Below are 14,680 nucleotides of genomic sequence, written 5' to 3' on the forward strand. Positions count from 1 at the left end.
TGGCTTATGTGACATGTTGCGTCATTAGATCTTTGAACCTCCTTCATAAGAGTTGTCAATTGAACACTTGTGGTATACGTTGCAGTATACTGATGATGTCATCAATGACGTATTTTGGGGTGTCATTTGGAGAATATTGTCAGTATATGTATATCATTTTAGAGACCAAATATTTCATCACCATGGAGTTGTACCTCGTTCTCTAACTGTGTCGTGACGCACCATGGGTAGTGTGGTAACTGTGTATCTGATAGGTAGAATATTATGATTATAAAGACACGGTGATAACGTTCTCTGAGTTGTATATTGCCTGGTCGATCCTGTCAACAGTTACTTGATGAAAACAATGTTTTAGAGGATACTGAGGAGACCTTGCTCAAATTATCTGATATATCATATACAATCTAGATACATACTAGATATATACAAAATAGATACATACTAGATATATACAAAATAGATACATACTAGATACATACAAGATATATACAACATAGATACATACTAGATATATACAATATAGATACATACTAGATATATACAATCTAGATACATACTAGATATATACAATCTAGATACATACTAGATATATACAATATAGATACATACTAGATATATACAATCTAGATACATACTAGATATATACAATATAGATACATACTAGATATATACAATATAGATACATACTAGATATATACAACATAGATACATACTAGATATATACAACATAGATACGCACTAGATACATACTAGATATATACAACATAGATACGCACTAGATATATACAATCTAGATACATACTAGATACATACTAGATATATACAATCTAGATACATACTAGATATATACAATATAGATACATACTAGATATATACAATATAGATACATACTAGATATATACAATCTAGATACATACTAGATATATACAATATAGATACATACTAGATATATACAACTAGATATATACATACTAGATATATACAATATAGATACATACTAGATATATATATAGATACATACTAGATATATACAATATACATACTAGATATATACAACATAGATATATACATACTAGATATATACAATATAGATACATACTAGATATATATATACATACTAGATATATACAATATAGATACATACTAGATATATACAATCTAGATACATACTAGATATATACAATATAGATACATACTAGATATATACAATATAGATACATACTAGATATATACAACATAGATACATACTAGATATATACATACTAGATATATACAATCTAGATACACTAGATATACAATACTAGATATATACTAGATATATACAATATAGATACATAGATACGCACTAGATATATACAATCTAGATACATACTAGATATATACATACTAGATATATACAATATAGATACATACTAGATATATACAATATAGATACTAGATATATACTAGATATATACAAAAAAGATACATACTAGATATATACAATATAGATACATACTAGATATATACAATATAGATACATACATACTAGATATATACAAAATAGATACATACTAGATATATACAACATAGATACATACTAGATATATACAACATAGATACATACTAGATATATACAATATAGATACATACTAGATACATACTAGATATATACAACATAGATACATACTAGATACATACTAGATATATACAATATAGATATGTACAAGGGAATCCAATCTATCTGATGATATGTAAGATTTTTGCCTCAGCGATGTATATAAAGCATATCCGTGTAAATGTGCTTCAGTATATGTTAGTTGTGACTAGATATAGATCACGTTGTATTTTACGTGTTTCCAGCAATACTCAACACAGGTTTTTATGCGGGCTGTCTGATGTACGGTATTGTATTTCTGCGTCCATTGTATCTATAGCAAACAATAAATTATATTTATATTCTACCACCGGTTTCCCGCTTATTTCTATGTAAATCAAATGTGTGTGTATCGGGGTATGGAAGTCCATCTGGTCAAGCATGAGAATGCAACCTCGATGGTCAAGGTGAGATGTCCACCAAAACATAATCCTGGTAGATATAAATATTTACATTCTGTGTAGCGTATACATCATTAACATGCCAACCTGTAGAGTATGAGACTGTATCCTACAATTTACAGTGATTCGGTCAGTGTTGTAATTAGTAAGTTTAGACGTGTACGAAGTAAACAGAACTGACCGCCGGTCACTCTCACTATCAATATACAGTGTACTGATATATCCGGGGTTTGTTGGATTTAAGTAAGACCTTCACAAGAATAAGTAACTTTACAAAGCTTTCAAATTATAACACAAAAATATTGTCCAACATGTTATTTGGCCACATAATCATTATTATCGCCATAACATACTTGATTACTAAGTTTGTAAACTGCATGTGCTACAGGAGACGTCGATCTGACAGTCCAAAGCACAAATGTAGAATCCGTTTCAAACAAAATGACATACCGGCTTCCATTTACAATTTCCATGTATCTGCATCAAACAGATATCACTGACTGGCAAGTTAGGGGAACAGGTGTGTGGAATTGGAGAATATGTTAAAAATATAATACAGTATAGATCTGTATACATGGTTCTTTCTGTGTGGGGTTGATTTCATCTTGTACAACGGATAGATCAAACAGGACAAACTGAAAATAACAAGATGCCCTCGGCATTTATCCATTAAATATCCTTTGTTTACGGGTTGTCACTATCGGACAGTCTATACAATCATTTCGGAAAGCATCCGTCCACAAGTTTTTATAACGACACTGCATAGTGATTTAATGTGCAGTGGAAATAATTCAATTCATCCTTGTGCCTTTATCAAATGTTACCTCTATATATCATGTTGTCTACATTAGGACGACACCCTGGTAATGCCATTACTTAGACATAACTGTTAAACACAAAAACACCGGAGGCCACTGTGTTCAATTAGTGCTCGGTAAACAATGTTAACAGGGTATTCTACAATACGGGATTGTCTTCTGTGTGAACAAAATAATCAAGTATTTCAAGGAATATGAATTAATAGTAGAAATCGTATTTCCTATCTGGACCATCTACCTCCGTGTCATGATACAATGAACGACCATGTTTTCTGTAACGGTAAGACACTACAACAGTCAGAGTTCCGTGTCATGATGCGATGAACGACCATGTTTTCTGTAACGGTAAGACACTACAACAGTCAGAGTTCCGTGTCATGATGCGATGAACGACCATGTTTTCTGTAACGGTAAGACACTACAACAGTCAGAGTTCCGTGTCATGATGCGATGAACGACCATGTTTTCTGTAACGGTAAGACACTACAACAGTCAGAGTTCCGTGTCATGATGCGATGAACGACCATGTTTTCTGTAACGGTAAGACACTACAACAGTCAGAGTTCCGTGTCATGATGTGATGAATTCTATGTTTTCTGTAACGGTAAGACACTACAACAGTCAGAGTTCCGTGTCATGATGCGATGAACGACCATGTTTTCTGTAACGGTAAGACACTACAACAGTCAGAGTTCCGTGTCATGATGTGATGAATTCTATGTTTTCTGTAACGGTAAGACACTACAACAGTCAGAGTTCCGTGTCATGATGTGATGAATGCCATGTTATCTGTAACGGTAAGACACTACAACAGTCAGAGTTCCGTGTCATGATGTGATGAATGTCATGCTTTCTGTAACGGTAAGACACTACAACAGTCAGAGTTCCGTGTCATGATGTGATGAATGTCATGTTATCTGTAACGGTAAGACACTACAACAGTCAGAGTTCCGTGTCATGATGTGATGAATGTCATGCTTTCTGTAACGGTAAGACACTACAACAGTCAGAGTTCCGTGTCATGATGTGATGAACGACCATGTTTTCTGTAACGGTAAGACACTACAACAGTCAGAGTTCCGTGCCATGATGTGATGAATTTCATGTTTTCTGTAACGGTAAGACACTACAACAGTCAGAGTTCCGTGTCATGATGTGATGAATGTCATGTTTTCTGTAACGGTAAGACACTACAACAGTCAGAGTTCCGTGTCATGATGTGATGAACGACCATGTTTTCTGTAACGGTAAGACACTACAACAGTCAGAGTTCCGTGCCATGATGTGATGAATGCCATGTTATCTGTAACGGTAAGACACTACAACAGTCAGAGTTCCGTGTCATGATGTGATGAATGTCATGCTTTCTGTAACGGTAAGACACTACAACAGTCAGAGTTCCGTGTCATGATGTGATGAATTCTATGTTTTCTGTAAATGTAAGACACTTTAACAGTCAGAGTTCCGTGTCATGATGCGATGAACGACCATGTTTTCTGTAACGGTAAGACACTACAACAGTCAGAGTTCCGTGTCATGATGTGATGAATTCCATGTTTTCTGTAAATGTAAGACACTTTAACAGTCAGAGTTCCGTGTCATGATGTGATGAATGTCATGTTTTCTGTAACGGTAAGACACTACAACAGTCAGAGTTCCGTGTCATGATGTGATGAATTCCATGTTTTCTGTAAATGTAAGACACTTTAACAGTCAGAGTTCCGTGTCATGATGTGATGAATGTCATGTTTTCTGTAACGGTAAGACACTTTAACAGTCAGAGTTCCGTGTCATGATGTGATGAATGTCATGCTTTCTGTAACGGAAAGACACTATAGCAGTGATGGTGTATATCTAACGGTACATTGGTCAACTGTAACAGAATAGATTGGACAAGATACAAGCAAGTTAAATACATTCCTATACTTATGAGCATCGAATACGGTAAAGTGAAAAATAAGATATACATTTGTAGGACTCGGCAGTGATGCTGGGGACCTGAATCGTTTGAAACTATCAAGCGACAGAGGGAAATCACAAATTCATATCAGAACCAGTTGGGGAGGTACACTTATCCAGAATATTTAAGAGTACACTAAACCATACCTGAATCTGTCATTCATTATTCTAATTGTGAAATGTTAAAGACCCACAGAACCTGTATTTCGCTATCTACACACTACAAACCTTCATGTACCGCAAAGATACCCCATGTCTACATCTTGAGAAATATTTTTCTCACTGATTTGTTGAAGACATTTTTTTACTTCGTTTCCATATCAATAATTAACATTTTAAAGTGATCACTTTATTCACAACTTAGGGAAGGGCACGCCGCAGTATTTTTCAATTAATCAAACCTCAATTTATCAACCCGCTAAAATCATATTTTTGTCAACCATTTGAAACATAATATATATGCATCCTCAGTAAACAAGTTTCCGTGTTCCTTACTATGATATGTTTAGTTTCAGGCCGCACAAATCAGGTTCCTGTGTTATATACTATAAAGCGGGATATAAGATAAGATTATATGGGCTGTACTTTAAAACACAGCCAGTTCAGATCACACAAAACAAGTTCCCATACTATACCATACTATGATAACTATTATTTCGTTGGTTGTACATAAATTGCTGCTTTCTGATTCGTCGGGGTTTTTTTCTGAGTGAAAACAAAAACTAGTTTCACCCACTTGATAATGATTGGAGGAGTCCAATGGCAACACGCCACCTAGCGGCGGGTCTGTCGCAACGCCTTTTTTGTATGAATGTAATGTGTTTTAACATCGATAGGGTGTGTGTTGATCGCTGTCATTCAATGATGTAAATAAAAAACATACTAAAACATCACAAAATACTGTACTGAAATATCTTACAATGTTCAAAAAACTACAATGAATACATAATGGATTTATCACGGGAAAAGTCGGTGGTTTTATAATGTCACACATTCTGAACTTCGACGAAAAACAAATAGGAAAGTCAATAATACGGGAAAGTCAACAATACGGGTAAGGCAATAATACGGGAAAGTCAACAATACGGGAAAGGCAACAATACGGGTAAGGCAATAATACGGGAAAGTCAACAATACGGGAAAGGCAACAATACGGGAAAGGCAATAATACGGGAAAGGCAATAATACGGGAAAGTCAACAATACGGGAAAGTCAACAATACGGGAAAGGCAACAATACGGGAGAGTCAAAAATACGGGAAAGGCAATAATACGGGAAAGGCAACAATACGGGAAAGTCAACAATACGGGAAAGGCAATAATACGGGAAAGGCAATAATACGGGAAAGTCAACAATACCGGAAAGTCAACAATACGGAAAAGGCAATAATACGGGAAAGTCAACAATACGGTAAAGGCAATAATACGGGAAAGTCAACAATACGGGAAAGGCATTAATACGGGAAAGTCAATAATACGGGAAAGGCAACAATACGGAAAAGTCAAAAATACGGGAAAGGCAATAATACGGGAAAGTCAACAATACGGGAAAGGCAACAATACGAGAAAGTCAACAATACGGGAAAGGCAATAATACGGGAAAGTCAACAATACGGGCTAGGCAACAATACGGGAAAGTCAACAATACGGGAAATGCAATAATACGGGAAAGTCGACACTACGGGAAAGGCAATAATACGGGAAAGTCAACAATACGGGAAAGTCGACGATACGGGAAAGGCAATAATACGGTAAAGTCAACAATACGGGAAAGGCAACAATACGGGAAAGTAAAAAATACGGGAAAGGCAATAATACGGGAAAGTCAACAATACGGGAAAGGCAACAATAACGATATTATACCGTTGTTGTTTCGCCACTGATATCGATAGATAAAATTATCTTATTACACGACAAAGTTTTAAGACAAGAAATGCCGGAAAAATCATTGTTATCTCTACAATTCAAAACTGCTACAGTTCCGATAACAGGCATTAAGATGTACTGAATCCACTAAGGATGTTCCTATACAACACTTAGGATGTCCCTACTTAGGATGTCCCTATATATCACTTAGAATGTCCCTATATATCACTTAGGATGTCCATATATATCACTTAGGATGTCCCTATATATCACTAACGATGTCCATATATATCACTAAGGATGTCCATATATATCACTAAGGATGTCCATATATATCACTTAGGATGTCCCTATATATCACTTAGGATGTCCCTATATATCACTAAGGATGTCCATATATATCACTTAGGATGTCCCTATATATCACTAAGGATGTCCATATATATCACTAAGGATGTCCATATATATCACTAAGGATGTCCATATATATCACTTAGGATGTCCCTATATATCACTTAGGATGTCCCTATATATCACTAAGGATGTCCATATATATCACTTAGGATGTCCCTATATATCACTTAGAATGTCCATATATATCACTTAGGATGTCCCTATATATCACTTAGGATGTCCCTATATATCACTAAGGATGTCCCTATATATCACTAAGGATGTCCGTATATATCACTAAGGATGTCCCTATATATCACTTAGGATGTCCCTATATATCACTAAGGATGTCCATATATATCACTTAGGATGTCCCTATATATCACTAAGGATGTCCATATATATCACTAACGATGTCCATATATATCACTAAGGATGTCCCTATATATCACTTAGAATGTCCCAATTATCACTTAGGATGTCCCTATATATCACTTAGGATGTCGCTATATATCACTAAGGATGTCCCTATATATCACTTAAAATGTCCCTATATATCACTTAGGATGTCCCTATATATCACTTAGGATGTCCCTATATATCACTTAGGATGTCCCTATATATCACTAAGGATGTCCCTATATATCACTTAGGATGTCCCTATATATCACTAAGGATGATATATATCACTTAGGATGTCCCTATATATCACTATGTCCCTATAGGACTTAGAATGTCCCTATATATCACTTAGGATGTCCCTATATATCACTTAGGATGTCCCTATATATCACTAAGGATGTCCCTATATATCACTAAGGATGTCCCTATATATCACTTAGAATGTCCCAATTATCACTTAGGATGTCCCTATATATCACTTAGGATGTCCCTATATATCACTTAGAATGTTCCTATATCACTAAGGATGTCCCTATATATCACTTAGAATGTCCCTATATATCACTTAGGATGTCCCTATATATTAGGATGTCCCTATATATCACTAAGGATGTCCCTATATATCACTTAGAATGTCCCTATATATCACTTAGAATGTCCCTATATCACTAAGGATGTCCCTATATATCACTTAGGATGTTCCTTATATATCACTTAGGATGTCCCTATATATCACTTAGGATGTCCCTACTTAGGATGTCCCTATATATCACTTAGGATGTCCCTATATATCACTTAGAATGTCCCTATATATCACTTAGAATGTCCCTATATATCACTTAGAATGTCCCTATATATCACTTAGAATGTCCCTATATATCACTAAGGATGTCCCTATATATCACTAAGGATGTCCCTATATATCACTTAGGATGTCCCTATATATCACTAAGGATGTCCCTATATATCACTTAGGATGTCCCTATATATCACTTAGGATGTCCCTATATATCACTTAGGATGTCCCTATATATCACTTAGGATGTCCCTATATATCACTTAGGATGTCCCTATATATCACTTAGAATGTCCCTATATATCACTTAGGATGTCCTTATATATCACTAAGGATGATGTCCCTATATATCACTAAGGATGTCCCTATATAGGATGTCCCTATATATCACTAAGGATGTCCCTATATATCACTAAGGATGTCCCTATATATCACTTAGGATGTCCCTATATATCACTTAGAATGTCCCTATATATCACTTAGGATGTCCCTATATATCACTTAGAATGTCCCTATATATCACTTAGAATGTCCCTATATATCACTTAGGATGTCCCTATATATCACTTAGGATGTCCCTATATATCACTAAGGATGTCCCTATATATCACTAAGGATGTCCCTATATATCACTTAGGATGTCCCTATATATCACTTAGGATGTCCCTATATATCACTTAGATGTCCCTATATATCACTTAGAATGTCCCTATACATCACTTAGGATGTCCCTATATATCACTTAGGATGTCCCTATATATCACTTAGAATGTCCCTATATATCACTAAGGATGTCCCTATATATCACTTAGAATGTCCCTATATATCACTAAGGATGTCCCTATATATCACTTAGGATGTCCCTATATATCACTTAGGATGTCCCTATATATCACTTAGGATGTCCCTATATATCACTTAGAATGTCTCTACTTAGGATGTCCCTATATATCACTTAGGATGTCCCTATATATCACTAAGGATGTCCCTATATATCACTTAGGATGTCCCTATATATCACTTAGGATGTCCCTATATATCACTAAGGATGTCCCTATATATCACTTAGGATGTCCCTATATATCACTTAGGATGTCCCTATATATCACTAAGGATGTCCCTATATATCACTAAGGATGTCCCTATATATCACTTAGGATGTCCCTATATATCACTTAGGATGTCCCTATATATCACTTAGGATGTCCCTATATATCACTAAGGATGTCCATATATATCACTAAGGATGTCCCTATATATCACTTAGGATGTCCCTATATATCACTTAGGATGTCCCTATATCACTTAGAATGTCCCTATATATCACTTAGAATGTCCCTATATATCACTTAGGATGTCTATTTATCAACTCGGTACCCATCATATATATCAAGTTGTTTATTTTCCATGTACCCCAAAGTCCAGCCCCGTTTAACGACTGGTATTTTGTTATTTATTACAGATAAGTGTCTTGGTCCTGGGTATTCTACCTTTTGTGACACCAATTGAGGACCTACCCTACCCAGACGCACTAACGAATTGCTTCATGAAACAGACTAACAGGTCGGATAGTGATGTCGCTGGAGAACTTATCAGTACCTACTGCATCAACCAGTTCCTGTGGGTATCTGGTCGCCCCAGCTGGCAAGCGCCCCGAGACAAAGTCGCATACCAAGTCATACGGAAGCTTTTAACACAGGAGTCAGAAAAGAAGACCAGACGTGCCAAAGAACCTCCTCGTGTCCGGAAGGAGTATCGCATGCTGACACGAGCCGAACGCAGACGGTTTCACGACGCCTTGAACAAGTTAAAAGAAAGAGTATGCATCCTCTGATTCCACATCGGTTCTTTGGTCACGGCACAGAAAATAATTATATCAAATATGATCGCATTCCATTCTAGTGCTTTTAAAATACCCTATGTTTCCAGTAAACATAAAATATTTTTACAAAGTCTTCTCATAAATGTATCAGTTGTTTAATCAGTGATAGTTCTTAAACAGTATACAAGAGTATATCTCTGAAATAACAAGGATCCACTATGATTCTTCTTCCAGATTCCGAATACCCGCACAAGCGTGTACGATACCCTGGCCGACATACATCAGGGGAGGACAATTCTTCAGTCTGTCCATGGTGGTGCTAACTTCCTTGGCTGGCACAGGGTTTATATTTACCTGTAAGTAATCTCATGTGAAGACAACACATACAGTGATGATTTCACACAGTCTGGGACACTTACTTCTGTTGTCTAATCTAAAACAATGATATCACACAGTCTGGGACACTTACCTCTGTTGTCTAATCTAGAGTGAATCTATCACACAGTCTGGGACACTTACCTCTGTTGTCTAATCTAGAACAATGATATCACACAGTCTGGGACATTTACCTGTATTGTCTAATCTAGAGCGAGGCTATCAGACAGTCTGGGACACTTGCCTCTGTTGTCTAATCTAGAACAATGATATCACACAGTCTGGGACACTTACCTCTGTTGTCTAATCTAGAACAATGATATCACACAGTCTGGGACACTTACCTCTGTTGTCTAATCTAGAACAATGATATCACACAGTCTGGGACACTTGTCTCTGTTGTCTAATCTAGAACAATGATATCACACAGTCTGGGACACTTACCTCTGTTGTCTAATCTAGAGCGAGGCTATCACACAGTCTGGGACACTTACCTCTGTTGTCTAATCTAGAACAATGATATCACACAGTCTGGGACACTTACCTTTGTTGTCTAATCTAGAACAATGATATCACACAGTCTGGGACACTAACCTCTGTTGTCTAATCTAGTGCGAGACTATCACACAGTCTGGGACACTTACCTCTGTTGTCTAATCTAGAACAATGATATCACACAGTCTGGGACACTAACCTCTGTTGTCTAATCTAGAACAATGATATCACACAGTCTGGGACACTTACCTCTGTTGTCTAATCTAGAACAATGATATCACACAGTCTGGGACACTAACCTCTGTTGTCTAATCTAGTGCGAGACTATCACACAGTCTGGGACATTTACCTCTGTTGTCTAATCTAGAACAATGATATCACACAGTCTGGGACACTTACCTCTGTTGTCTAATCTAGAACAATGATATCACACAGTCTGGGACACTAACCTCTGTTGTCTAATCTAGTGCGAGACTATCACACAGTCTGGGACATTTACCTCTGTTGTCTAATCTAGAACAATGATATCACACAGTCTGGGACACTAACCTCTGTTGTCTAATCTAGAACAATGATATCACACAGTCTGGGACACTAACCTCTGTTGTCTAATCTAGAACAATGATATCACACAGTCTGGGACACTAACCTCTGTTGTCTAATCTAGAGCGAGGCTATCACACAGTCTGGGACACTTACCTCTGTTGTCTAATCTAGAACAATGATATCACACAGTCTGGGACACTTACCTCTGTTGTCTAATCTAGAACAATGATATCACACAGTCTGGGACACTTGTCTCTGTTGTCTAATCTAGAACAATGATATCACACAGTCTGGGACACTTGCCTCTGTTGTCTAATCTAGAACAATGATATCACACAGTCTGGGACACTTGTCTCTGTTGTCTAATCTAGTGCGAGGCTATCACACAGTCTGGGACACTTGCCTCTGTTGTCTAATCTAGAACAATGATATCACACAGTCTGGGACACTTGCCTCTGTTGTCTAATCTAGAACAATGATATCACACAGTCTGGGACACTTACCTCTGTTGTCTAATCTAGAACAATGATATCACACAGTCTGGGACACTTACCTCTGTTGTCTAATCTAGAACAATGATATCACACAGTCTGGGACACTTACCTCTGTTGTCTAATCTAGAACAATGATATCACACAGTCTGGGACATTTACCTCTGTTGTCTAATCTAGAACAATGATATCACACAGTCTGGGACACTTACCTCTGTTGTCTAATCTAGAACAATGATATCACACAGTCTGGGACACTTACCTCTGTTGTCTAATCTAGAACAATGATATCACACAGTCTGGGACACTTACCTCTGTTGTCTAATCTAGAACAATGATATCACACAGTCTGGGACACTAACCTCTGTTGTCTAATCTAGAACAATGATATCACACAGTCTGGGACACTTACCTCTGTTGTCTAATCTAGAACAATGATATCACACAGTCTTTGAAATCGCCATTTATATTCTAAGACCAGGCCATACAAAAGTCAATCTATATAATCGTCCATATCTATGATTGATTTGAAATTGTATGATATACTCTGATGTCATAGTCACATATTCAAAGTAAAGATTAGAAGTTCTTATAGCACGACCAGTAGGAGATTAGAGTGTGACGTTTCGATGACTAAACTGTCACCTTCATCTCATAACACAACCAGTAGAAGATTAGAGTGTGGCGTTTTGATGACTACACGATCACCTTCATCTTATAACACAATCGTGAACAATAAGGTGACCCTGTAGTAATCGAGAAGTCACACTCTAATCTTCTACTGGTTGTGTTATAAGATGAAGGTGACCGTGCAGTCATCGAAACGTCACACTCTAATCTTCTATTAGTTGTGATACAAGAACTTCTATTCTATTGACATTATTGATGTTAAGAAAATGATCCAAACTAACCAAAGTGATTGTGGTTCTGTTCCAGACTAGAGGAGGCCTTACGTTCTGTAGATAACAACGTCACGCTGCCCTACTGGGATTGTACGTTAGATTACGAGATGGAGGATCCCACAGAATCCGTTATATTTTCTTACCGATTTGCTGGCAATGGTGACGGGGAAGTGACCAATGGAAAGTTTAAAGACTGGAGACTAGTAAGAAATGTTGGGTTAAATGGTATTCTAATGAGCAAACAAGCCATGAATGCAATCTTATCACGTCGGCGGACACGTAGAATCACAGAACCTGCTGCTCAAAACCAACATAACATTGAATTTCGTCATAACAGCATTCACTCCTGGATTGGTGGAAACGTAGCCTTAATGAACACGGCAACAAGAGATCCACTGTTCTTTTTAATACATTGCTTCATTGACTATATTTGGTGGCAATTTCAACAGAAGCAAATAAAAAGAAATATTGACCCGTCTTCTGACTATCCGAAAGAATATGGAGATCGTTCACATCGACCAAACGCAAAAATGGAGGGATTCACAGGTTATAGAAACCGGGATGGATATTCCAACCACTGGACTAGGGATATCTATACGTATCAACTGTCTCCAGAATGTCCCGATTGTGGTAATTCAACATGGCTCAATTGCATTCAGGGAGTATGTGTTTCTAAAGCTCAAATCAGGCGTGGACGGGGAAGATCTAAGTTTAAAATAACTGAACAAACTGCCCATGTTTCACAGACGAGAACTATGGGCAAACTTTTTGATGCAGATCATCGTAGGAACTTAAGTAATGAACATATGTCGAAGATGACAGCACATGACATTTTCTATGGAAAATCTCCAGCACAAAATACATTCGAAATAAACGGTAAAGCGAGCACAGATCAGTGGGTGTTTTTGCCAGTAAAAGTTATTAATAAGAAATCGGGGGATCTTGTATATCACTCTTATCCTGTATGGAATAATGACATATACGCGATATCAAATTCAGAAGCTTTGTCGTCGTTCTTACCCAAACAAAGCGCTGCCAAGTACGAGCATTGTAGACGGTCACGGAATGGGGCTTTACAAGTGTTCGTACGTGTAGATGGTTTAAACTATGATGGTCATTTTAAAGAGCAGGCGCTGACCGACGACCGATTACCGTTCTCGTCAGGATATACTTATATAGCGATAAAACGCCCCGACCATACCCCTGTAGAACTGATGAGTACCGCACATGATGAGTGCGGGCGAATGTGTCGACCTATGTGCCGGACCAGAGGTGTCCCCGACTACATCCCGTGTACTGGGCACATGCGCATAAGTTCCAATGATAGTGATATGTTTGCGTCCACGGTGACGGATGCCATGCTAAAGGTCTGGAAGTTTGAAAACGAGAAAAACTCTTGTCCATCCACTACAGACAGTCGTGTGTATGTTACCTTTCTCTGTGATTCTATGGCAGTGTTTCCGGGGAACTAATTCACTTCAGTCCTTCATTCATTTCGTCGAAGTGAATGTGGATAAGTACTTTTTTTAAAGAAAATATATATTGATGATAAAACAAAATAGAATAACTAATATAATCGTTGATTTATCAGCATACAACTTTCATAAAATGAAATTTAGAAGTTGTCAAAAGATGATGACTGATTATTTAGTCTTGTGTTAATCATCAAATATTTACTAATTTGTCCAGGTGATACCGCGGTCTTTTTTTATAAATTGTGAAATATCATGGTAGTTACTGTTTATATTTCTCTATGAGTTGTTTCTATTCCATGACTAG

General features: G+C 37.0%; 1 protein-coding gene across 1 annotated transcript; it reads left to right on the forward strand.

Moving 5' to 3' along the window:
- Positions 1-9,816: 9,816 nt before the first annotated feature.
- LOC132561271 (tyrosinase-like protein 1) lies at positions 9,817-14,373 on the forward strand. The gene is made up of 3 exons (XM_060225998.1): positions 9,817-10,089; positions 10,327-10,448; positions 12,936-14,373. The coding sequence occupies exons 1-3, from the start codon at positions 9,817-9,819 to the stop codon at positions 14,371-14,373; spliced, it is 1,833 nt and encodes a 610-aa protein (XP_060081981.1).
- Positions 14,374-14,680: the final 307 nt, after the last annotated feature.

This window comes from Ylistrum balloti, unplaced genomic scaffold (assembly GCF_031769215.1).
Source record: "Ylistrum balloti isolate Yb309-2 unplaced genomic scaffold, AGI_CSIRO_Ybal_v1 Utg371186, whole genome shotgun sequence".
NCBI lineage: Eukaryota > Metazoa > Mollusca > Bivalvia > Pectinida > Pectinidae > Ylistrum > Ylistrum balloti.